Source organism: Paroedura picta, chromosome 4, assembly GCF_049243985.1.
Source record: "Paroedura picta isolate Pp20150507F chromosome 4, Ppicta_v3.0, whole genome shotgun sequence".
NCBI lineage: Eukaryota > Metazoa > Chordata > Lepidosauria > Squamata > Gekkonidae > Paroedura > Paroedura picta.
Window position 1 is genome coordinate 38890293 of NC_135372.1, and position 27700 is coordinate 38917992.

Here is a 27700-nt window from a genome sequence, read left to right on the forward strand (position 1 = left end):
GGGTGAGAGGATTGCCCAATTCTGCTTCTGTTTCCACAGAAAGTGTTGAATCTGCCAATATATCTGGAGAAATCTTGTTTTCCACTCTCTGTCTTGGCTTTTTTTTAAAGAAGTGGGAATGGATTTTTCATCTCTAATTCCTTTCCTTTGTTCAGGGAAGAGGGAAACTTCAGAAAGGGATCTACAAGAAGGCAAGGCATGATTGCCTACAGTGAAAAAGGATTCTAACCCCCCAGGGAGGTAGGAGATAATCTCTTCAGGAGTGATCATGGAAAAGGGGAGCTCTTCTTCCAGTCTTTAGCACTTCTAAGAAATGGCAGCCTCAGTGAACTTTGGCAGGATTTCCTTCAGGGAACAGAAATACCATTGTGCTTGACTCCAGTGAAATGTAGGATTGAGGGAGATTAATCAGAAATCTCCTGAGCTCCTTCAGGCAAGGAAGATGAGTTTTCTGGTAAAGAAGGATGTGACAGTGATTCGTTCTTGAGCAGGCTTTTTCAAATTGATTTGTTCCCATCCTCCTTAGCAAAGCAATTAGAGTGCTTGAGTTATTTCTCAGGACAAACAGAAGTTGCATCAGCAGCTGGTTCCTTTGCAACTTTAAAGGTATGGCTGAGGTTTTCCCACAGGGGGGCAGTAAAGACCATACATTCCTGTATCCTTTAATAATCAATTTAAAGATTGGACAAATCCATTAGCAGCAAGAGAAGACTCCAGTTTTATGAAGAAATATTACATCCTGCCGAAAGATAACACAGGCACTTCCTAAAGTCCAGCTGTAAAATAGACTACTAGGATGAAGAAAGAATCCTAAGAAATCTTGAGGGTAAAAAGAATGAGGTTGATCTGTTCTGCAGGATGAATGCAAGTATTCACAGTTCCCCTGATCAGAGCATTCCACCTTGTGCATCATTCTCAAGCATTGGTTTGATCGTCATAGTCCCGAAGAAGGATTGGCTAGACATCCTGGATATGCAAATTGACTTTCTGGCCAGCAATGCTTCAGAAGGATAGCATTTCATACTATCATGAAGGCTCTTCAGCAGGAAGCGCTCTCTGTCTCTCTCTCTTTGACTTCAAGGAGGCTCTAGCTACCTGTATTGATCTAATAACCTCATTACAAGTCCATAAGGTTCTTTTACAAGGGTCACTTGTATCACATGTATCACCCAAGATGATCACATGTATCACCTAAGATGATAATGATAGAACTGGCTCACGTTCATATTGAGGGGGACACATTAGCCTACTTGGATGACTTCTTGATGTGATCCAGATTTCTCCTTCATGGATGGGTGAATATGCAAACCAGGCTGCCTTCTCTGGAAACATGAACATTTCATGAACGCTGAGAAGAGTTCTGATACCTGCCCTGCTCTTGATTCAGCTATATTTAGCCATGGGCACACAATCAGGATATATGTTCTAGCTGCTGAATAGACAGGAGAAGATCTTAGCTAATGTTCAAATGATCTAGTCTTCCACTAGAGTAGAACTCAAACTTTTGGGCAGGCTTCAGGGGTCCATGACCCCTTCAGTGAATGCTATGGTATGTGCTAGAGTCCAGTTTAGCCTCCCATTGTGGCTCCTTCTGCTACTCCAGAAGCAGGTAGCTAAATCCCATCACCTTTCCATCCATGTGCAATTGTAGGGAAAATCTGTTTTGATGGATTGAGACATGCTACACAGGAGGAGTCTCTCGGAGAAATACAGTGACAGTCACAGTGACAGGGTGAAATAGCCACTGCCAGGAGGGCTCCTTGCCTCCAGAAGGCGGCAGACAAATGAATATTAACCTCCTGGAGGCTATTCATCCATTGCAGGGTTTCTCCTTAGGCTGAGGATGCTCTGTGCTGATATTGACAAATAATATTATGGAAAGGCCTTGAGAAAACAGAGTGAATCAATCCCATAGAAACTCAGTAGGGAGACTACTCTTCTGAAATGGGCAGATAATTCTAGAGTTGCTGTCTGTGGAACACATTCTGGGCAGTAGAGGTTAAATTGTAGAATTTTCAGTTTTTGAGAAGGCTAGGACTTCTGCTTTCAGCTATCTTCACAAGAGGAAAATACATCAAGATGCAGGAATTTCTGTTTTGCTTCTAGTACCAGGAATTGTTGGGATTCAGTTCCATGATGACAGTACAGTTAGAGAGGTTGGTGTCCACATCCTCCCATAGTTTTCCTTTCCAGGGCAATAAGGAAGGTAACAGCAAGGGATTCAGAAGCATCTTCCATTGCCTCCTGTGCCTCAGGAGGTCATGATTTTCTGACTTTGTGGAACTGTCATTAACCAGCTCCTGGTTCCTGATGGCAAATTCATTCCTTTTCTCACAGAACTCTTTGAATTATCTAGACCCAGGATAGGGCCATCTTACTGACTGGAAATTAGGAAGGATTCCCAGACTACAGTTTTGAAGTCACAGATGTGCTTTTAGCTTTATGCAGAGTCTTCATTAATTTCATTCATAAATCAGCACCAAGACCCGCCTTTGGATGCGCAAATGTGTAAATATTGCTTGCTCCATAATACAGGACAGGTTTCTTTTTTAATAAGAGTGATAAGCATAAGTGAAGGCTGGAGTTTCATTTTCATGCCATCTACACATCAGACTTTTTGCAAGGGGTATCAACAGTCGTGACCTATCAAAATGTAAAATGGACAAGACTGGGAAGTGAATGATGATGGTAATGAGTCCTCTCCAGCCCCAGTAAACTAGCCCTCAGCCTAGAGATCGAGGGACAAGGTCTCCAGCACGACTAGGTATTAAGAAATCAGCCCTGCAATGTAAAACAGTCCATTAGAACTTTTATTAGGCATTAAAATAATAGAATAAGGTTAAATAGTGTTGGGAAGTTGGAGTAACTAGGATAGCATAACAAAATGGAAGATAAGTTATTTGAATTTTTTTCCCTATTTGTTCCCATGGCCTCAGAAAATTTAAGAGAAACTTAGCAACTTAATTTGCGATAAAGGAGTTTCTATCAGATTAACGGTAAAAGACAAGCTATTTGTCAGGATGATCAATGAAATTAGAAATGGTGGGCTAATTAAAAGATTCCTCTGTCCAAGATAACAGTGACAGTAAAGTAAAACATAAGATATTGTTTCAGGGACTCTAGTCTGGCACGGGCGGAGCCTTTCGGTATGCAGAGTCCATGAATATTTACTGTACAGAACTGCAGTAGGCAAGATGTCAGCCCTAGATAACCTGAAGATAGTGTGGATTTGAGGAGCTCTTGAGATGGAAAATATGCAGCAAAAGTCCCAGGCACAATATCTAAGCCCAACGGGGAGCAAGTTCTGTTTGCTACTGCATACAGGGACTGCCTATCAATATCCTTTAACCTCTGGCATATAAATTAACATAGCATATAAATTGAATCAGTGATAATAGATTTGTTTTTCCTTAAAACTTGATAAAAACCAATTGCTTAAAGTATCAGAGACCATAGTATATACATAGCTAGGGTATTCTGATTAAAAAGTGAATGCACAGCCAGCACTTTAAGGTCTGGAGCCAGGCCCTCATCTCTAAGACACAGACCAGTCCCCAGGCACATGACTCCATGTCCAACCCAATTTGGAATGGCCAGGGTATGATGTAGAAATCATGCTTGAATCATCTCAACTCTCTAATTAACAGCGCTAATCCGAATAGGATTTTTATAAAGCAGTTGGACTCTTGGTTTAGAATTACAAATACTAATAGCAACAGAGACATATTGGCCCCCGTGGGTGTAAAAGAAACAGACTACAGCCAATGTACTACATTTTGTCAGGTTAAAGGCCTGATTTTGGTGGTGTGTTGTAAAAAGGCTCTTGAGGCCCATTTGGATGCAGGATATCCCCATGGTGTCATCTGCATGGAGTAGAAGAGAAATGTTGTAAGGGCCAGATTGAGGAAAATAGCCATCCACAGTCCTCAGGGTAGATGCTAGGTTGTTCTTAAAGAGATTGAGCAAGTAAGGTGCCTGGCAAGACACCTGTGTGACCCCCAGGTTAGTGAGGATCTCATTGGTTAAATCACCCTGGCCATTAGAGCACATCTGGCAGCTAGTTAAAGAATACATTTGTATATTAGAAAGAGTAATCTTTTGTCCTTGAGAACCATATCCAGTTTGCTCCACAGATATCATGTCAAAGGCCCCCTTCAGGTTGATAAAAGCACCGTACAATTTTCCCTCCCAGCACCTCCATATTTCTCACTAAGTGGGCAAGTTTAATATAGTGATCAGGTGTGGATCTATCAGAGCAAAGCCCAGTCTGCTCAGGGTCCAAACCTTGTTGGTCATGAAGGCAAGAGGATAGTTTGGTCAGCAGATGGTGTGTGCAGAGTTTGACAACAATTCAGAGAAGGTTTATTGGGCAATAATTATCAGGATTTGTAGGACCAACTGTAAAAAAATTCAGGATCATTATAGCTTTAGTCCAGGATTTGAGTATCCTCCTGGTTTTGTCAATTGAGAGTTAAGAGTAGCAGAGGATTCTTGAATAATTCTCTAGGAAGACTTTCAGGGCCCAGCAAGATAGGCCAAGGTACTAGGTTTACATTGAAACCCCCAAACCCAAATAATAATACCACAAGAGTAAAATGATTAAGAGAAATGTGCACGATTGTACAAATATAAAGAAATCAAGGAAAATAATGAAGTTAAAATAACTGCCCTGAGGCACTAGTCCAGATTTAGTTTTCTGATACAGATGTTACCTGTTTGGACTGAAAATAAAGAGCCTGGATAGAACTTCAGAGTCCAAAATCCAGAAAGCAGGTGTTCTAGCCATACAGTGCAAGTGTTCTAGCCACCTCAAGGCTGACAGAGTGGTAAGAGTCCAGACAGAAAGACCTTTCTCCTTGCAAGAGAAAGGTCCAAACTGCCTGAAACTGACCTAATTCTGTTTGGCAGTCACATGTATTGCTAAGACATGTGACCATGTATACCTGCAGCAGGTAGGTGCTCACAAGCAAGCAATGTCCATTCCACTAATGAGATGGAATATGAGTGCTAAACTCCTTCTTGTTTCCCTGGGCTTGAAGCACCTTGGCTCAGTTGCACCAATGTCTGACTCCTCATCTCTCAGGAAAGGCAAGTTGTCGTGACATTAGTTTTCCAGGGAGGCCTTCAGTAACTAAAGAAGCCCTCAAAGCCTGATCCCATATTTGAAAAACGCCAAGAGACTGCTAAAAAAGGCCAGCTCATTGACAGGGTGTTTCTCTGCTCTAACTCCCTGCATCCCTTCCCTAAGCCTGGATGTTTTGTGGAGAATGGCACATCTCAGATTCCGAAGGCCCCTCTTGAAATAAATCAAGACAGAAAATTGGCTGAATCTTTTTTTCTACATATCTGTAACCGCTCTGCAAGAGGGGTATAAATAATTCGCTAATTTGCGAAACTCCAGACCCGGCAGGGAGGCTGGTGGGTCTGCTGAGCTTCAGGGCGGCAAATGGACAGCCCTGCCGTGGTGTGGCCGTGGTGGCCCTGTCCCTTTGCCACCCCAGAAGCTCCGGAACCTCCCAGGAGGCTGCCGAGCCACGCCGTGGTGGGGCTGCCCCTTTGCTGCCCCAGAAGCTCCGGACCCACCCGGGAGGCTGCCGGGCCCGGGACAGCCTTGCTGCAGACACGGCCGGGAGGCTGGTGGGGGAGGCCGGGACAGTCCAGGAGGTGGGCGGGGTAGGGGCGCGTCCACGGCCCCTTCACCTCCCCCGCTCCTACCGCCCCTGCCATGTCCTCTAACCTTTCCCCTTTCTCTCCCCCCTTCTGACTGTCTCTGTCTCTCTCTTTCCTCCGCACTCCACCGCCGCTTCCTGCCCCAAACACCCACCCACCAACCCATCTCTACCTTGAACTCTTGCCCCGCTGCCCCCCTCACCACTCGCCCCCCCTCACCCACCCAGCAGACCCTTCACCCCCCTCCTTCCCCTGTGCCATGACCCCTTTCACCTTCCTTCCTTCCATCCTCCCTCCCTCCCCTTTCTGCCTCTTCTTTCCCTCTCGCCTGCTCACTTTCTGTCTTCTTTTTTTCCTGCCTCCTATCCATCCGTCTACCCATCCCTTTATCTCCCCGCACTGAGGCGGGGGGGGGGGCGCCTAACACACCGACCCATTGCCGGCTAGCACCCACTGTATTGTTTCTACAGCGGCCTTAATTTCTAGTCTGTTTCATAATTGAACAATGTTATTTCCTTGAGGCAAATTGCAAATGTACCATTCTGGCACTGCTGTTGGCAAGTCCCAGTGACTGGTGAAACGAGGAAAAGAACGGGGTGAAACTAAATTCCCCAAGCAGGAATTCAGACATGCAGGATAGTAACAACATGTGAGAATGTGTAGGAGATATATAGCTGGGGATGTTTTGTGGTTTCTGAGGTACTTGCACTGAAAATATCCGCATAACTGATGTGTTTAAAAGGTGGTTAGATCTAGAGAGGCTATGTTTCTTGACATCCATTCTTTTGCTATTAAAGCTTTAATGTTTGAGGAAAAGTTAAGGGTGTCTTTTACATGCACTAAAAAGTTGCTTGCATATACCCAAGGACAGTGGCAATGAGCTTTCCCCTGTAGCATATTCTTTTTTTTATTTACCTGTAAAGATAGAAGATAATGTCATCTTAAGCTTTTGTCTAGCAGCTCATGCAGGATTTATCTTTTAATCTGTTCTCACCTGTGACTTAGTTGTTCCCTCTCTGTTTTGCCCCTCTGCTTCTATCTCTGGCTTTATTGCTTCGGTTTAATGCCTCCTCATTCCAGATTCTTGATAAATTCGGTGCTGCTTTCTTTCAGGAGAGAGGTGGAGGAGGATGGCTTTCTTGTATTTCCATAGAACCCTTCTGTTACCAACTCCTTAAATAACCATACATTTTCTTACAGCTAATGAACTGCCAACGGCAGTCTTATTTACTCCAATGCTGGTGCTAAATTTCTGTTCAGCACATCAAAAAAAAAAATCTTTAAAAAGCTTTTGTGCAATGTAGTAGAACACACCGAAGCTGAGGATGCTGATGATAATAACATAATATTTTTGCATTTTCATGAGTAATGGTTGCATTTTACAAACAGTGTAAAGCAGAAGTGTTTGAACCTTATTTCCTGAGACAGGCTTTTTCTTAATGAGTTACAGTGCATGCAGTAGCCACAGAAGAAACTCCAATGGCCTCTATTTTTTTTCCTTTTGTTATTTGCAAAGCTGTTTGTTTTAAACTTCTGTTGCATTCCAGCATGTCTTCAAAATCAGTTTACCATTTCCTGTCACCTCCTTCAAAAGGAGGCCGCATCTCTTCATTTGCAACTTGCAGCTCAACATTTTATTGCTTAGCAGCACAGCTGTATGTTTCCTAGCTGCATTTGTCCTTTGAACAAATGGAACCTTTGTGCTAACATTAGTCATGTTTCTGTGCAGTCCCACATATGGGAGTGTGTTAGTGTTAGCATGCAGTAGGGCTCTTGATTTAGTACAGATGCACAAGCCTCATCTCCCCATATCCTTATTTCTATCTTTATTTTTACAGTAGCATTATCGATTCCACAGAATATAACCAGACTCCGGGATTTAGTGGCAGTTCCCAGGTAAGAAGATATCTTGGTATGTACAAAGCCAGGTAATAAGGGGGTTTGTCCTTTCCTCTGGGAAAGCAAAAGATGAGGGTAGTAGTTTAAATGACTGACACCAGTATAAAAACGAGTGTGTGGCAAATACATCAGATCTTTAATACTTTTCAGTATGCCAGGCATGGAGGGATCCTTCAAAATGTAATCAATGAAATGGTATATTAAGTCATACACATGGACAGTTATTTCTGAGCATGTTGTCTTCACTGCATAGACGGGAGTGAGGAGGCAAGAAAAATTCAGCCTTGTCTAGAAAATGTATAGGTAGGCTTTCACGTAAGCCCCCAGTATCGGTGCGGTCATTTAAAGGGTATACAAAATTATTTCTGAACCTGTCTTTCCCTGCTTACGGTCCACATGGATTCAGATACTGGAAACTTTCTTTAGCAAATTTGAAACCGCAGCACAGTTTTTCAACTGCCCTTCCTCGGGAGGTTATATCTTCTTGTATTTGCGAAACTCCGAGGCCTGTCTTAAAGTGCTGAATCTGACTTTAATGGATTCTGCTGAAAATTGAGGTGTATGTTTCTGCTAACCTCTATAACAAAACAGGGTGGCATTGGCAGAGTGTATTTGGAGACTGCATGTAATTGCGTTTGATTGCCCAGTCAATCCTCTTTTTGAAATCATTGACATTGTTGGAATGGGCAGCTGCACAATCTCTACAAATTAAGTCTTATCTAGATTTAGATACCCCCCACAAATAGGGATGTACACCTAGGCTTAGCCGGCTGCGCTTAGGAGGCCAGTGCCAAAGTGTGGAGAAGAGGGTTTGATTCCCCACTCGTCCTCCACGTGCAGCCAGCTGGGCATAGTTTTCTGAGAGCTCTTTCAGCCTCCCCTACTTGACAGGGTATCTGGTATGTGGAGAGAGTGGATGATTGTAAGTTGCTTTGAGACTCCTTTGGGTACTAAAGAGCAGAGTACAAAAAAAAAAACACACGGCCTTTCTTCTCTTGTTTCATGCAGACGAAAAAGCAGCCCTGGTATAACAGCACGTTAGCATCAAGGAGAAAGAGGCTCACGGCTCACTTTGAGGATCTGGAACAGTGCTACTTTTCTACTAGGATGACTCGAGTATCAGGTAGAACATATATACCTCTAGTTCCCAATATCTTTTTCCAGTCCAGCATGATAACTTGCCATTCTCTCTTAGGACAAGCAGTGGTTTCTATAGGAAAATACACTGACAACTCCAGCAACAGCATTACTCTGTTTTTTATATAATAAAAATAAAATAACTTTATTTTTATTGCCTGCCCTACCTGGCTGGCTCAGGACAAGTAACAACAACAAATATACAAGTGTTCAGTTACACAGCAGTGGTCCCCAATCTTCTTATCACTGGGGACCGGTCAATGCTTGACAATTTTACTGAGGTCCGGGGCGGGGGGGTAGTCTTTTACCACTGCCTGAGCCCTTGCTCCACTTGCTTTCCTGCCGGTGCCCCTGATTTCTCGCCGCCCGCCGGGGGTGCTGCCAGCAGCAGCTGCGCAGTGCCACGCCGAGGGGGAGCCCCAACCATGGTGGCCGCCGGAGAGCACCAAAGGTGAGCTGGCGGCAGAGTGACAGGGCAGCCCCCGGGGAGGAGGATATGCGGCCTGGTACCAACTGATCCACGGACCAGTATCGGTCTGCGGACTTGGGGGTTAGGGACCACTGACATAGATAACAGTTTTTAAATGTTTTACATTAACATACATTAGCAAAACTATAATATTAAACCGCCTCCTTTTCCGATTCAACTTTCTGGGTATGTTTGTGTTCTGGCCTGTTTCAACTTACTTTGATTACTCCCTCTGTGAAAAGTCATCTTTCTTCTCCCTGGATAGTACTGTGAAAGCCCTTCTGTTCCTCTGTTTTCTCTTAAATGCTTTTCTCTGCTCTCATTCAACTGCTGTATGATTTCTTTCTGATGGCTTTTCTATTGGTTTTCAATTTGTCTTGAACAGTCTGGAGATTATGAAGCCCGTTTGGCATCATAAATTTAAAAAATACTCTTAAGACTACTCAGTTCTGCTCTCTGTTTATAGCATTCCAATGTCCAAATTATTTCCAGCATTTCCTACCATGTGTCACCTTTCCTCAAATCTCTATATCAGCATTGTTCCCTATTTCCTTACTGCAAAAGCTTTCCTTGATTTTCCACACCCTATGTTGTTACCGTTATTATTTCTGTAGTCTTCCTTCTTATAGCCTCTGCTGTTTCAAATCTAAGATCTGCTCTCTTTAGCTGTTTCTCAAAATGGTTAAATAAACTTGGGATCCACCAGGACTATAAGAAGTTACAGGGCAGCTGCAATTAACTGTGAATATCTTAAAAGAGTGTGAAGCTATGATATCTACTAGTATCTTATTTTCAAATGCCTTTGGGATCAGATATTGTACATTACCGTGGTGGTAGTTGCATTAGTTAAAACTGACATCACTTTGTAGAAGGAAATTTCTCTGCAGCCTAGATTTGAAAACAAAGTTACATTTTTTTTTAAAGATCAGGATTCCAAACTAGTAACTATGTGTTTTCAAATGAATTTAACTTTCAATTACTGTTCAAACCTTTTTAGGTTAATTGTTGAGAGCAACTCCCCCCTTTACGAAAAGGGCAGGGAAAGATGTCCCTTCGCCCCTGCAGTATTTATTGCTTTGTTGAGTGGATTGGATTGGGAATGGTTAGGAAAATAGAAATACATTTGTTTTATCCCCACGAGTCTAGTAAACATTTATTTATCTTCATTATTTATAATCTGTCTTTCTCACAGGGACTCAAGGCAGATTACACATAGTGAGTCAGTATAAGCAACAAAATGGGACATTCAGTAACTATTACTTTAGGATTTTAGAAGTCCGGAACCAGCAGAAAGAAGCACAGCATAAGTATTAACCTGAGACATTAAAGCAGTACAGAGATTACATAATAGGATCCTACTACAATAAGTTAGACACAGCAGTATATAGACCGCAATCCCTAATCATTTATCCAAGTAAGTTTGTGAACTTTTTCATATAGCGCAATCCTGTTACCTGTGCAAGAAAACCCTCTTAAATAATTCAGTTTTACAGAGGTTGTAGAAAACCAGGAGAGTGGGAACTTCCCTTACCTCCTTGGACAGACCATTCCTTAAGATGAGACCCCCAGTGGAAAAAGCACTTGTATGGGCAGTTCCTGATTTTGCCCATATGCAGGTTGACACCTGCAGATGCCCCTACAGCCATGATTGAAGTTGTTGTGGCAGAGCATAAGGGGAGATATTGTAAACTCAGCCTGGTAACAAATGGTCAGCAGTTGGTGTATCTGCAGAATGAGAGTAATGTACTTGCTCTGTCTAGCTCAGTGGTTCTCAACCTGGGGATCAGGACCCCTTTGGGGGGTCGAACAACCCTTTCACATGGGTCACGGCAGGGCAAGCAGCTTGCCTGGGGGTGGGGGGAGGCACTATCTTCAGAACAGCCTTGCGGGGTAGATCGAGATAGAGAGTTCGTTTGTGTGGAGCAGCGGAAAAGAGCAAGATCGGCATGGTGGGACAGGAGGCAGAATTGAATTGAGAAACCCCAGGAAAAAACCAATTTATATACAGTCATGACCAATGGATCTTCGTGCCATTGGTCAGTTTCGGTTTGATTTCTGTGAAAGAAGACTTGCATAATTTTATGGTTGGGGGTCACCACAACATGAGGAACTGTATCAAAGGGTCGTGGCATTAGGAAGGTTGAGAATCACTGGTCTAGCTCCTAATAATAGCCAAGCTTTAGCATTCTGGATTTATTGGAGTTTTCAAGATGATTATAAAAGGAGGTCAATGTACTGTGCAGCAGTCTCGATGTTACTATGGTGTGGATCCAGTTGGCCAGAACAGCTGTATTCAGGTAAGGGGCCATCTTATGAGCTAGGCTGAGGTGTTAGAAAGCCCTTTTGCAGCTATGTTAACTTGCTTCTCCAGTAATAAAGCTGGATCCAGTATAAAGCCAAGGTTTTTAACTGCGTCAGCAAGGGTCAGTTGAACTCCATCAGAAGTGGAGAGAGAACAATGTTCTTCAAGACTTCCACCTTCCCATCCTATATTAGCTTTGTCCTTTCAGGGTTTACCTTCAATTTGTTCATTTTTAGACAGTTAACCATAGCAGCCAGGCAGTGTTTAAAGGCCCTTACCGCATGACCAGGAGATTGAGGTAAGGAAATATAGAACTGAGAATCATCAGCATATTGATGACAATCTACCCCAAAACTACAAATGATTTGTCCTAACGGTTTTATGTAGAGATTGCAAATTATGTCCTGTGGAATCCCACAATAGGCCCCTCATTGATGACAACTGGTTTCTAATAGCAGTCCTTTGAGAGTCTGACCATGAGGAATTATTTAAACCAGACTGAGCCTTACAGTACGACTTTAAGATTTCCATTAAAGCTCTTTTGTTGTCCAGGCATCATCCTGCCCCTGAAGTAAATTGGTGTACTGCTGCGTAGTGTAGGAAATATTCATAGACCTTGAGGCACTATATAAATAGACCCCTTTTAGAGCTACTTCTGCAAAAACTCATTTCAAGTAAATTTGAGATGAGAGGTTCCTGAAATGGAACTGAAAATGTTACTTCTTGTGATGATCTGAAACTGTATCTGCCTTTTTGTATTCTAATTTAAGAAATCCTCAGTTACTTGGGATTTTTTCCCTTCTAGATGACAGCAGAACGTCAAGTCAACTGGATGAATTTCAGGAATGTCTGTCCAAGTTCACACGTTACAATTCTGTCCGACCCTTGGCAACACTGTCGTACGCTAGTGACCTATATAATGGATCCAGCATAGTGTCCAGGTAATGAATATCTGAGCAAATATTTCCAATCTTATATTCTTTCCACAGCTTAATAAATTCACCAGCTGTAACTGATGTGTACTAGGGATGACCATTCAGCTGATGGATGCTTTAGGATGCTTTGGGCTGATCCTGCGTTGAGCAGGGGGTTGGACTAGATGGCCTGTATGGCCCCTTCCAACTCTATGATTCTATGATTCTAATCTGAGCCAGAAAAATACCTTATCAATATTTGGTGGGGAGATTAATTCAGCCATATTGTGGCTATTTTGTGGCTATCCAAAATGGCTGACCTCAAAAAATCCCAAAAATATCTGGGGGGTTGGGTGGGTTTGGAACCAGCAGATAGCTGCAGTTGGAGAGCGTTAATTAATTAATTATATTTGTATAATGCCCTCCCATGAGGCTCAGGGCGGCTCACATGAAATGTAAAGGAACTATACATCAAACTCAGTTTTTTACAATGGATAGATGTAAAGGCTCTGTCCCTTTAAATGCCTTTTCCACCATCATTGGAAACAATGAAGGATGGGGTCACTTTCTTTTGGGACCCGTGGACTTGGAATTTGTTGTTTTAAGGAGAGGCACCAGCAGCTGTGCTACAAATTTCCAGGGTCTACATTTTAAAAAAACTGCACCTAAATACCTATGTATGGATGGGTAACTTTTTATAACCTATGGGAACCATTTTTGAATATTTCCTGAATCTGCATACCATACTGGTATTGGGATTTAGGAATATCAGGAAATACCAATATTTTTAAAGTATATTTGAACCCCCAAAATACCGTTTTGGGTTGTTGTTTTTTTTTTAACATCCCCAGTTTATACCCCTCACACATACTTTCAGGTGCGTAGGTTCTTTCAGAACTAGATATTGCAAGGGCAATTTGACATTTGTCATCAAGAGAGCTAGTTCATTATCTGTGACCCCTTTTTACGGTGTTCATTAGTTTGATTTGCAGAACTTCCTACCTTGATCATTGATAAATATTTCAGTGAATAACTTATTTGCGATTGGTTGCTGGTAAATATAGGTGTAATTGCCAAGTTCATTGAGTACTTGTAGTATTTCCTCAAAACATTTGCCAGACAGTATTGGTGTGGAGTAATGTTTTGGAAAACTGAGCATTGGCAATGCAGCAGGATCCTGCTGTGAGTAAAACGGAGTAAGATATGTAATCTATGAAAAGACTGCTGTGTTCTTGAATTATGTTACGGAAACTGTAAATGTAGAGCGAAGCTGAATTTTAGCATGGCATCCTTTCTGTACTCGTTTAATTGTAAAATTGTAATGTCTTGAAGAGTTGCCTTTTTGGGAATTATGGAAATTAGCCACCAGTAAATGGTCATGTTACTCATACTTTGAGTGCAAATATATATTTCAAATAAATTAATACTTAGTGTGAGATGCTGCAGTTTATTTTAGCCATTACTTAGAAGCTCACCACTTGGACTAAACTTGTTCTTGTGCCTGCATCCATTTTGATGCCAGTACGTCTGTCTTTGTAGCAGAGTAGATGTTCCTCTTGACAAAAGCTAACTAGGTGGGGGGACACACTTAATTTATCTACATATTTAAGGTATAACCTGTTGAACTCTTAAGATGGTTAAATAATCCTAGGGCACTTGATGGGCTGGATTTATTCATAGAGGGTAGCAAGCGATATTACTATTGAGTTCAGGTATAACATGTTCATTTTTTGAGCTGAACTAACATTCTGTAGAACATTGGCCCCCAACCGTTTTATCACTGGGGACCGGTCAATGCTTGATAATTTTACTGAGGCCCGGGGGGGGGTAGTCTCTTGCCGAGGGACATCGCCACCACCTGAGCCCCTGCTCCACTTGCTTTCCCGCCAGCGCCCCTGACTTCAACACTGGGGGTTGCTGCTTTTGAGAGCACCAAAGGTGAGCTGGCGGCAGAGTGGCAGGGCAGCCCCTGAGGCAGCAGCCAGGGAGGAGGACGAGGAGGAATAGCAGCCTGGTACCGACTGATATGCGGACCGGTACCGGTCCCTAGACCGGGGGTTGGGGACCACTGCTGTAGAGCACTCTGCATGAGATGTGCATACATGTTGTGTAGACCTGTGGTGGTGGTGCATGCGTAGAGATGTGATAGATAGGGAACTATCTGCACTAGACTATTCTGTGACATTTGGGGCTTCTTTCCTGGCCTCCTCCTTGCATGAGCTAATGGCTAATATTAAATAAACTGAGTTATTTGTATTGTTCCAATTTCATGTAAACCACCCTGAGCCTTTGGGGAGGGTTGTATATAAATAAAATTAAATTAAAATTTTAAAAGGGAAGGAGAAGGAAGGAAGGAAGCTCTTTCTACTTAAGATGGTGTTCGGATGTGTCATGAACCCTGATTCATGCCATCCCTGTGCTTCGCTTCCCACACTCTTCAGATATCACCAGCCGGTTCTGGCCAAGGCCATAAAGCAATAAACCTGTCCCCTGGTCTTCTTCCTCCCTTCCCTTTCCCAGCGGGAGAGGCTCCATGCGAATGTATCAATCTTACTGTATGTGTCCTTGCGGAGACAACTCAATGTCTCAACAAAGTGCCAACCGCTTGATAAGGCTCCGGGCCATCTGGCAGCTTGGGAACCAACCTTCCTTTGTAACTTTCTCTCTCTCCCACCGAAATACCTTTGATTCCCCCTCCCTTATTTGGTGGGTTCTATAACTGCCCCGCGCGCTTTCTTGTACGTTGTTATTACCAAGATCTTTGCTTAGGAAGATCTTGGCATGCTTTAGCGTTCTGTGGACTTAGTCTAATAAAACTCTCTTGGAAATCTGCAACTGGCTGTTGGATTTCGGATGTGCTTCTATTTTGGACTCTGCAGGCTGGGCTCAGCCTAATTCCTGACAGGATGTTTGATCCACGTGTATCCAGTGTAGGATGGTATGTTAACAGTGTACTTGAGTAGTCTAAACAAATAGCTTCAGATTAAGACTACTGACATTATGCATACATGTGTTTTTTGGGATTAAGTCATGTGGTACTCTGTGGGGCTTACTTTTGAGTGAATATGCATTGAATTGGACTGCTGAATTAAAGCTGAGGGTCAAATAACTGGTCTCCAGGATTGTCTTAAATTAGTAGCTTTATTTTGGGGCGAATTTGTAGTATTTTTTGCTTTTGGTTTATGGCTGCAGTACAAGACTACTGTATTGTACATTATAGCCAAATGACTTCTGTATGCACTGGGAACTTCACTGCCCCAGCTCCCATGCAGGAGCACAAATCGGGGGAGAGGGGTGAATGAGGTGCACTGGGCCAAATGCTCCCCCGTGTGGGTGCAGGAAGAGGTGGAGCAACCTGCCACGGCTAAAACTCCAGCTTGCAGCCCAGCATGAAACCTCCAGTGCATAAACGGTCATGGGAGGGTTTAAAGGGCTAGAAGCAGGTACATTAAAGCAATTAACTACGTAAGTCCCCTATAGGACAGTAGAGATCTTAGACTCTTCCTTTCTCATAGCAATTGAAATATTTAATCACCGTGCAAGCCATACCTTTTGCACCAAGCATTTTGGGAGGACATATCACCTGATAAATGTTTAACATATTTTAAAGTATATATTAAAATCAATTAACTCCTAACCATTCAGCAAACCCATCCAGGGCTATTAAGAAACAGGGTTTCACAAACCCCCTGTTGAGAAAGCCTGGCCTAGGATCCAAGATAAAAATAAGACAAATATTTCTAATCAGTACAATCAGAGATTTTATGGTAGGATTCAAGCTCTAACAATTAGAAATACAGCAATCTGGAATGCGGTAAGTTTTGTAAAAAGGGATCTAGATTTTCAGATCTTCTACATAGGCTTCTAATTGAATGAAATTTTAGACCCCTCTTGAGGCTGCTGTAGAAACTGAGTATCTTATTTTCCTTTAATTTATCATTTAAAATGTGTAGTCTAATACAAAAATTAGATGCTTTAGAATAATTGGAACTGACAAGGCAAAAGGAATAGCCTGAAGAACTTACATAACAGGAGAGAGCCAGTGTTCTAATGTTTAATGCAAGGAAATGAAAAGGGTGATATAGACAAGAAATAAAAGGATAATTTAGAAGGTTTTTTTCTCCGCAGAAGAAAATGGAAACAATAAAAACCTTGTTTAATGTGGAATATCTTAATGTCACTAACAGGAATTTAAGCTTTCTAACGAGTGAGTATAATATTTCTTCAGGAAATGCATATCAGTAACAAGACTCTGGAAACCAGAATATGACATATTTAGAGCTTGTAGCGCGGGGAAAAAATAGTGTTTAACATCATTAAAAAAGTGAATGGGATCGTTGAAAAGCATGTAGTATAGCTAGATGGCAAATGTGTGCTGTTTTTAATGAATGGGACTTTGAGCATTCAGTATGTCTCACAAAGGACAGGAAAACTTTGAGAGTTTTAAAAAAATTGCCTGTGACTGAAGAGCAAATCTTGTGGGGAGAATTGTGAGGCTTTGGGGGGCCCACAGCAAGCTGATCCTTCACTGTTAGTAAGGAGGAAACAAATGTGATTGAAATTTGTTTGTTTATTTATTATCCAGAAATATAAAAACACAATGGTCTGTAACCAGCCATATCCAGGCCCCCAAAATGCAGTTCATATCCATTCATGGCCAAACCGTGGACCAAATTGAACTAGGAGGTTTGTTTGTGAACTGAACCAGTTAGTCTCTTTAAACAGGATTTGCATATAACCTGAAAAACAGTTGAGCCATTGAGTCCCTTTAAATCCCTGCTTTACTGCTCTGTCCATGAACTGACACAAACTGCTTTAAAAATCTATGGAAATTCGTAACGGTAGATCCATCACAAACAGGGCAAAATTCAGGGTGAATGTTGCTTCTTAGTTTGGTTCATGCCCTTCCCTATCCATAAGGGCAGAATGTCTGGGGCGGCTAATACCCTCACAGCAACCTGATGGTTCTTCAAATGATAATGTGTTTGTTCTAGCCAGGTAGGATAGTTAGCAAATAAAGTGATACCATTAAAGGTTAAATAATATAACAAGACAGGAAAAAGAGGGTCTGGAAGGCCCCAGAAAAGAAGAACAAACAGCTCTTGGCATCTAATCTACTAGAAGGCCTTGCTACTACTGAAGGAAATATTTTTGAACTGTTTTTAAATCATTATTATTCATTAAAATATCTACTCCATACTTTTAAGTATAAGTTATGTAACTTTAAGAAAGATTACCATTTAACCCTTCAAGAAGATCAATTTTGTAAAATATGGGTGATATGATAAACAAAAAAATTATGAATAAAAGTATAATATCAGTACTATAAAAAATTTTGCAACCACAGCTGAAGACATTTTAGCAAAATGTGTCAAGAATTGCAAGTCTTTATATAAAACTTAATAACTCTGTCATAATAACGAATGAATTTATACCAGAGATTAAGTTACCAAAGTTAACTGAAGATCAAATGGGGTTGGCTTAATCTGTCCAGCAAAGAGAGATGCATGAGGCAATTAAAGCTCTAAAGAAAAATGTCTCAAGATCCAGATGCCCAATAGAAGCTTAATATAAAAGATCCTTTAATATTTTGTCTGTGTCTCCAATGATAACAATAAATGAAGTCCTGGCAACTAATGAGTAATCTGATAGGAAGAGACAAATGGTAGTTTTAAAAGATCTTTTTCTAAAGACTTATAGTCGTGATTCTAAGAATTTTACTTCTATGCTTGCAAACAGAGATGTGATTAGTATACCTGAAGACCAGACTGGCTGTCTATAAGGCCAAGGAATGACAAAAATGTAAAGGACTTCTGTACATTTAGTTTTCTAAGTATATCCAAGAAAGAAGCTGAGTTTCTTTAGATATTGTATGTAGGACAGAGTTTAACAGTTGGAAACGGTTTGGGTTATCTAATTGTTTTCTTCTATCTTGTTCAGCCTTTTGCAACCTTTTGACAGTGGAGGAACCCCTGAAATATTTTTCAGGCTTTGAGGAGCCCCAGGCTCGGGCCAGAAATAATGTTAGCTTACCATGCCTCCCTGCCATGCTCAAGGAGGACTGGGGGAGAGAGATAGGAGGTAGTTTTAGGCAGAAGTAGGCATTCACCCTCTTTCCCAGATGCGATAAGTGCGTGAAAATGCCACTCCCATGTCAATAGAAACGGACAGTTCTCTGCTTTCACATCAATGCTGGGAATAGCTTGTGGCCGAGTCCATTAAGGCAGGATATAGGGGAAAGGCTAGGGAGGTCTCATGGAGCTCTAGGGCCCCAGGACACCCTTGTTGGGAATCTAGGTTGCCTTTTCAGTTCAGTATCCTGAGAATAAGAGCCTCTCGTGACACAGAGTGGTAAGCGGCAGAAATGCTGTTTGAAGCTGTCTGTCCATGAGGTTGGGAGTTCAGTCCCAGCAGCCGGCTCAAGGTTGACTCAGCCTTCCATCCTTCCGAGGTCGGTAAAATGAGTACCCAGCTTGCTGGGGGGTAAACGGTAATTACTGGGGAAGGCACTGGCAAACCACCCCATATTGAGTCTGCCATGAAAACGCTGGAGGGCGTCACCCCAAGGGTCAGACATGACCCAGTGCTTGCACAGGGGATACCTTTACCTTTACTCTTTTATCCTGAGAGTAATGCTTTTAGTATTCACAGTAGTCTACATTATCTTCAACAGAGCCCTTCAGATAGGTCAGTACTATCACAGATTTGTTGGTAGTGGAGAGAGGGAATATTGCTTAAAGCTAGCTAGTGAATTCATGGCATGAGCAAAAATTCAAAGCAGGGAGTTTCAGATTTGTAGCCGGGGCCGTCAGTTGCTCTTTCCTGTCCCTTAATTTGTTCGTGTGGACTGAATTATGCAGACCAACCACAACACAACTGTTTAGCTTTACTTACCATGTGAAAACTCTCCAAGGGGGGGAAATGTGGGACTGCTTATAGTAACTGAGCAAAAGAAAGTAAAATATTCTTTTAAGCTTTTCCTAAAGAAGGGAATAAAACGGGCACCGAAAACTTGATTTCAGATTTTTCTTGCTGTCAAGTCACAGCTAATCTATGTTGACCCCTGGTAGGATTTTCAAGGCAAGAGACATTCAGAGGAGACATTGCCTGCCTTTGCACTGTGACTGGTATTGTTTATGTAAGAAGAGCCTTGCTGGAGCAGATCAGTGGTCCATCCAGTCCAGCATTCTCTCTTACCTAGTGGCCAACCAGTTCCTCTGGATGCCTAACAACAGCCCCTAAAGGCTGAGGCCTTCTCCTAATGTTGCCTCCTGGCTCTGGGATTCAGAGGCTTAGTGCCTCTGAATGTCACCTTGTCTAGTAGCTGCTGATAGACTTATTCTCCTTGGTGGTCTCCCATCCAAATACCAAGGCCGACCCCACTGAACTTTTAAGATCTTAAGATTGCCCTGACCTGGATAGCCCAGGATAGCCCAATTACCCAATTAGTCACCTTCATGTTTGCAAGGGCTTCCCTTGTGTGAAAAGAAAGAGAAGAAGAGCTGGGGGTTTTGTACCCCACATTTCTCTACCCTAAAGAGTCTCAAAGCCACTTAGAACAGCCACTGTTTTCCGTGGTGTTCCATAACTTCCACTTAGAAATTTGGGTGACCTTTATTGTAGTCATGATGTATCCATTTGTAGAAGCCATGAGAGTATAACTATCAGCTATACTCTAACTTTTCAATGTGAAATCAGTATAAGTAAAAAAAAATTGTATTCTTGCTAAATGTCCAGAAAATGCAGTGTTTTCGCTACCATACCATAGTTGGAGCTAACACAGAGTAAGGAGAACTGGTGAGCAGATGCATGTATGAGTAAGAGACTAATTTTACCAATAAAACTATATTAGCACTCTGTGTCTAATGTCATGTTTTTGATTTTTTCAAATGAAAACTAACATAATCGACACACAGCTGAACATTTCCTAAGGGAACTCTCTGAGTAATAGGATATTCATATTTCCCCCCTAACCTGTTTGCTTCCTCAGTCTTTCTTATCAAATAGTTTTGCTGTCATATCTTTTCTTATTACAGTTTTGTCCCCCCAGATTTAGTTGCATGGGTCACAGAATCACAGAAACATAGAGTTGGAAGGGGCCATACAGGCCATCTAGTCCAACCCCCTGCTCAACGCAGGATCAGCCTACAGCATCCAAGAAAAGTGTGTATCCAACCTTTGCTTGAAGACTGCCAGTGAGGGGGAGCTCACCACCTCCTTAGGCAGCCTATTCCACTGCTGAACTATTCTGACTATGACTGTTGACTAGGGTCATCCTAGCCAACTGAGAATCAAATAGCAAATGACATATCCAGTGAGGTTTAGCTATGCACTGTGGTCTCTGGGGCAGGCAGATTTAAATGATGATTTCTGAAGCAGTTACCCCCACCCCCCAAAAAAAAAATTTCTGAAAGGAAATGTTGCTTACTGATTCTGCAGAAAACATTTTTTATTTTATTCAGATGAGAACTGGCATATTCATCATCCATACCTTTTGGTTTAACAGTAATGAATATGCATCTTAGATCATCTGGCTAATTTCTTAACAGCTGCAGTCTCCCAGCCCACAAGGTGGCAACCTCCGTTAACGTTATTGGCTCCAAAATAATGGTTGCAAAGTATATTACTGGTTGTAAAATAGCACCCGTAACATTTGAGTTCCTCCTGCCAAATGGAAGGAAGCCCTCTTTATATCTTAGCAAACTTTTTCATTAAAAAAACGAGGTTAATAATTGGCAAACTTTCCTGCATGTGGAGGAGGAATTAGGTTTGCTTATTAGCCATTCAGTAGAAGACAGGTGTTAGAATGCCATAGAGAAATTAGCTCTCTTACTCGGATGTTTTTATGTCTTAGGAAGTGTTCTAGACCAGTGGTCCCCAACCTTTCTATCACCGGGGACCACTCAACGCTTGACAATTTTACTGAGGCCCGGTGGGGGGGGGGTAGTTTACTCTTCTACTCTCAACCACTGCCCTAACACTCTCTGATTGCTATGGTAATGTTTAAACATCCCTTCAAAATAAGATACAGACACGCCACAACAATGAACATAAGGAACATTTTATTTTCATGGAAATTTTAACTCATGACAATGACAAATCAATGGGAACCCTGAGCTTGTTTCTCTGCAACGAGATAGTCCCATCTGGGAGAGATGGGAGACAATGACACCCGAAGTGTGTTGTAAAGGGCTGGGGGGGGGGGAGAGAAGGCATCCTTCGTGGCCCACCTCCAATTAGTCGATGGACCACATGTGGTCTGCGGCCCACAGGTTGGGGATCGCTATTCTAGACATTACTTCTTTTGCATGTACATATAAAAATGTAACGTTTGATTTTTTAAAAAGAGGTTTTATACTTGTATATATGCAAGGAACTGGAATGGCCTGAGGGTTCCAGCAATGTATTTTTGTGGTAGCTAACGCAGATGCTGTGGACTGCGTGAAGCAAGCCTTGGCATGAGCACTGACGTGTAAAAATCGGGGTTGCTTTTATCTTTAGCACACAACTGGCAACTTGTTCAGCCTCCGTGAACTTGATAAACAGTTTTATTAAATAGCTGAGCTATAAAAATGTTGGTGCACTCTGGTAGTGACCTCTGGTGGATTGGTCAGTGCAACTTAACTATTTCTTGTGTTCTCCCACTGTGAAAGTAAATAGTAAAAGATTTTAAAGGGGAGAATAAAGTAGCTGCCATGTTAGCATTACTGTTTTTTTTTAAAGAAAATTGCTGTAGCAAATACAATACAGACTTGTTTGTAAGAATGTGGTAGGATGGCACATAACTCTTAAAACCCCACTGAAAATGTGCAGGTCTGTAATTGGCTTGCTGTGATGCCCATTGTCACTGGAAAATGTAGTTTGGGAGTGATTGAGCATGTCTTGGTGGTTGCTGAATGTGAGTCAGTGTATTGCAGTGTTAGAAAAAGCCAAGCAAGTTCTAATGCTGGTTGTTAACAAACTTTCAAGAGGATTTCCAAACTATAGCAGCAGTAAGTTTTTGGTACTTATATTCCTGGGGACAGTCCAGAAAATAATGAATGTAACTTTGGGGACCCTAAGTTGGATGGAAAAGCAACTTTAAAATGTATTGAATTCCTATGGGAGAAGAGTATTTGGGAGAAGAGAATGGGCTTGATGTATTGAATGTAGGACTTTGGAAAAGGTGAAAAGTAGCAGGGCTCTATTGCCCTTTCAGCATTCCACCGTGAAGGTAAATGTTCAATTTAACATCTGATACATGTTCAATGCATTTTATAAAATATATAAAACACTAATAAACTCCCAGCCATTTGGGAAACCCTTCTAGGGCCATCAAGAAACCCCAGGTTTTTCATGAGACCCTGGTTGAGAAAGCCTGATCAGAAAGCACAATTTTGACTAAAGAGTCTGGTACTGGAGTTCAGTTTCCATTTGATTTAGCCAAGGCTGACATACAATTTGTCAGTCGCACAGTATGTCTGGAAGACAAAGTAAGAATATATAGGAAATAAGCATTTTTGATCAAGTTGAGAAGAAATTGAGAGTGCAAAGATATGGGGACATGGAAACCTAAAATTATCACAATTTTAATGCTGAATGCGCTTTCTGCTGAAAAAAACTGCAGCTATCCCATGACTAGAGTCAGCTTGGTGTAGTGGTTAGGAGCACTGACTTCCAATCTGGCAAGCTGGGTTTGATTCCCCGCTGCTCCACATGCAGCCAAGCTGGGGTGACCTTGGACTCACCACAGCACTGATAAAGCTGTTCTCATTGAGGAGTAATATCAGGGAAGGGAAGGCAAATATAAGCCGCTTTGAGACTCTTTCAGGTAGAGAAAAGTGGCATATAAGAACCAACTCTTCTTCTTCAGTAATATCAGGGCTCTCTCAGCCTTACCTACCTCACAGGGTATCTGTTTTGGAGAGAGGAAAGTTAAGACGAATGTAAGCCGCTTTGAGACTCCTTCGGGTAGAGAAAAGCGGCATAAGAACCAACTCTTCTTTAGTAATATCAGGGCTCTCTCAGCCTTACCTGCCTCACAGGGTGTCTGTTTTGGAGAGAGGAAAGGGAAGGTGACTGTAAGCTGCTTTGGAACTCCTTTGGGTAGAGAAAAGTGGCATCTAAGAATCAACTCCTCCTCCTCTTTAATCAATTTCTAGCCTTCATACATATGTAGATAACCAAGTGTGCTTAATGTAGGGACAGAGTTGTGAAGATTGGCCTTTATTGGGAACTGCCTTTAGCAAAGTTGAGGAATGAGGGAGGTGTCTGTAGTTGCAGCTGTGATCTGCCCTTTTCAGATGTGTATAACTGGGTTATATGAATAGCTTCCTTCCCATAGGAGTTGTCAAAGAATACTCAGCATGCTTTAGCAATCATACCAATGCCTAGCAAGAAGCAGGAGGAGTAGAAAAGTGCTTGTTTGAATTTCTTTTACTTCAGCATTTGCTCTGAGCCCTCAGATTGTCCAGATGGAGTTTCTTTGTTTGGAGTCTCATCTAGGAAAATTGGCCCTCTAGCCAATCCCTGGACTGCTAACCATCAACCCACTGTTACCAATGAACTTTCCCTCTACTGAGTTTGTTCTGTTAATCCTCAAGGCTATCTCGGAAGAGGAACAGATTTGAGTTGTAAGAAACAGATATTCTATGGTTTGTATGTATGTGATTATATGCATAATTTTATATAGGGCTATGTGAGTGCCTGCAAGTGCTTATTTGTAAAGCCCATTCTTCTAGACCAGTGGTTCTCAACCTGGGGGTCGAACGACCCTTTCACGGGGGTCGCAGCAGGGCAAGCAGCTTGGCCGGGGGGGGGGGTGCTGCCACTATTGCCGCTCCTCCTGAAGGCACCCACCAATTTTTATACGATTTATAACCAATTTATATACAATCATGAACAATGGATCTTCACGCCATTGGTCAGTTTCGGTTTAATTTCTGTGAAAGGCCACTTGCATAATTTTATGGTTGGGGGTCACCCCAACATGAGGAACTGTAATAAAGGGTCGCGGCATTAGGAAGATTGAGAATCACTGTTCTAGATGGTGACCTGATCATAAGATTCTGGCTACCTGTACCGGGGCTAGTTTGTGACACAAATAGCATTCCCCATCTCTACCCTAAGCCATTTGCTGGAGAATAGAGTGGCCGCGAAACACACAGACATTGGCCCCTGGCCCCAAAAGTATACATTTAAAATGAACAAAGTTTGCTTGGTAATCCTGAGTAATTGTGATGCCTTAAGTGTTTTCTGCTATTTTGCATCTTGATTGATGGAATCACATTAAAACAATAGTCTCATTATGGATTTCATTGGCATTGCTTATTTTCTGTTCTGTGATGAATTGGAAAGTAAGTTTATTGTGTATGCTTGAGAGAGCTTTAATTTTTTGGAAATAAAAAATTGCATATTTTGAAATGGGAAGCTAATAAATGAAAGCTACCAGGCTGCTAGTAGGATCTTCTTTATTTCGGTTTTGCTGATACTGTTTAGCTCCCAATATTTTTGGAGATGTCATATCTTATTTAAGTTTTTAATGCTTCAAAAAATAACTGAACTTAAAAAAAAAGTGAAGCCTACTTTTTAGACTGTTCAAAAGTATATCATTGAGTGGAGGAAGTTGATTAAAAATGTGAGGGGAGTTATCTTTTTTCATCCCACAGCAACAAGATAAGACTCGTATCATGTATGAAATTTGGTTTGCTTATGTGCAAAATAGTCTTATGAGAATCTAATCCTCATTCACCTTACTATGAGTAAAACAAATAAATGCCGTGATTCTCATGATGCTAACTTGCAGGTTTACTTCCACATTTTTTTACTTTTTAGCACTCTTGCCAGATCAGTCTACATACATCCCTGACTGTTATAGAGCCATCTGAACAATTCCCCCTGATCTGTTGCTGCCATCCATAGCTGTCATTATTTCTTTTCTTTGAAGAAACTGAAGTTCAGGACTAAGGCTTTGTCCTCCCTTGATGTTCCCCTGTAGCTAAATAAATGGAGTTGGGTTGTCTGCTCTGGGCCGCTGTGACTCCAGTGGGTTGCCTAACAGGCAACAACACAATAAGCCTTCATGCGTATTAAAACTCTGCTTCCCCAGAACTGTTTCTTCTTTGTGGTCTATGAGCATTGCTAGTAAAATACAGGGGGACACAAAGGTTTTAGCATGTTTTTGTAGGTTTTATGCTGACAGAGGCTTTGGGTTTCTTTTGCTGTAAGTATAGCCCCTTTCACCAACTTATAATGGACTCTTATGGGGCACCACAATTTCCACCTCACTACACAATCCTAAGCAGAGTAGCATCCTAAGTTCATTGACTTTAGTGGATTTAGAAGGATGTGACTCTGTGTACCGCGAATAATAATAATAAGTTGGTTCTTATATGCCGCTTTTCTCTGCCCAAAGGAGTCTCCAAGCGGCTTACAGTCACCTTCCCTTTCCTCTTCCCACAACAGACACCCTGTGAGGTGTGTGAAGCTGAGAGAGCCCTCATAATCACTGCTTGGTCAGAACAATTTATTAGTGCTGTGAGGAGCCCAAGGTCACCCAGCTGGCTGCATGTGGGGGAGCACGGAATCAACCCCGCCTCACCAGATTAGAAGTCCGCACTCCTAACCACTGCATCTAGTTGTCTTGGTGCATATCTTGGTAGATATATAATTGAATAGGATACAGCTGGCAATATGGCAAGAAGGTTGCTGCTAAACCTTCTGGGCGAGGAGCAGGACATGGCTTTGTCATGGGTGACTCTGCACTCTTGAAGTTAGAATATGTTAATGTGTGTGCAGTCTCCTGCTGTGTTCCTTTCAACGATTGGCAGTTTCCTGCTCCTCCGTTGTAGAACCTCATGGATGAAGCTCCCATATACTGGATTATACAGTCCATTACAGTCAGCAGCATCTACTCAGACTGGCAGTGTCTCTTCAGGGTCTCAAGCGGAGATCTTTCACGTAACCTTCTATGTGATCCTTTAACTGGAGATGCCAGGAAATGAACCTGGGTCCTTTCTGCATGTCAAGCAAGAGGCTCTTCCACTGAGCCACAGCCACACTGACATCTGACTTAGAACCAAAGTTCAGTTCCAGCCTGCAGAGTATGCCTTTAAACACTATTTGGAAGTATGGGCTCCTGTGGTATACTTGCCTATACAAGCATAAGCAGGAAAAAGTTTCATGCTGAGTCACACATATAGGGCAGATGTCTGGAACCAATTTAACCTTACCTATTTCATTTGGTAAGAGCTGTACCAAGTGAAAATGTTTGGAATGCATTCCTGAAAACAAAACTTAATGCTGTAGATGCCAGTGGACTTCCTGCTATCCATTAACTTATGCAGCTTTCTCTAGATTTCTGTTGATGGGAATGAGAGAGGGTTTGAGATGTTCACTGGTGGACCAGTAGTTTAATTAAAATTAAACTTGACCTGTATTATGCTACTAGTAGGTAGACTTGCAGCCTTGGGGAGGGAGATATAATTGTGTCAGGAAATCTTCAAGAAAAGGATAATTGTGCCAGGGATTCATTGAGCGTAAAACAGCTGCAGTCCTTTAGCTAAAAATCCTTTGTGCACTTTGTATGTTCCTTCTATAATCGGGAGAAACAAGCTGCCATTTGTCAAGAGAATATTGACAATCTGATGCTTTTGAACTTAGAAACAAATTCTCGAATAAGGAGGTAAAAGCAAGCTAAAAGATGTACCATCACGTTTGACTGTAGAAATTTTCCAGATAAGTATAAAGCCTATCTTTCAATTATAGTCTTAACACGCCCCATGAACAGGGAAATTTGAGTTATATTTATTACATTCAGCCAGCATATATACATTAAACATTGCTCTGTGGATGTTCCTTGGTATCTGGAGATTCACTTTGTGCTACGTTATGCTGACTGGTGTCATGAGTTTGCCTCATGAAAGTAGGCAGCGCTAGGTGAACCCAAATGACACATTCAGCTCTGTAGTTTATGTATAGAAGCTGTGTAGTTAGACCTGTGAGCATCTTGGAAGTTTAAAATGAGCTTCAGGACATGGAGTAAAGGTTTATTTCCCCTTCCACCTAGTTGATAAACATTTGTAAGATATTTATTTCTGCATAGGTTTCCCCCCTGCAATGCCTTTATTTGCTTGAAGGTCATAGACATGGAAATCAATGTCACTGGCTGATTCTAGCACTCTTTGATATGCTTTCTTAAAAAATTCAACAGTGCATTAACTTTTAGAGACATATCATTTAAATGCTGATTTATTATTGGCAAGTTATGTCCTTTTTAGGCAGAGGGAAATGATCGAAGCATGTAAGTAACAAAATCTCCTCAGGTAAGAC

General features: G+C 41.9%; 1 protein-coding gene across 2 annotated transcripts in view; it reads left to right on the forward strand.

Annotated features, from left to right (window-relative positions):
• The window catches only part of COP1 (COP1 E3 ubiquitin ligase), a 181186-nt gene that overhangs the window by 36630 nt on the left and 116856 nt on the right, over positions 1 to 27700 (forward strand). For both annotated transcript variants that reach the window (XM_077332509.1, XM_077332510.1), the window contains exons 9-11: positions 7509 to 7566; positions 8578 to 8692; positions 12283 to 12418. In XM_077332509.1, the coding sequence (XP_077188624.1) occupies positions 7509 to 7566; positions 8578 to 8692; positions 12283 to 12418 (309 nt within the window). The remainder of the gene's footprint in view (positions 1 to 7508; positions 7567 to 8577; positions 8693 to 12282; positions 12419 to 27700) is intronic.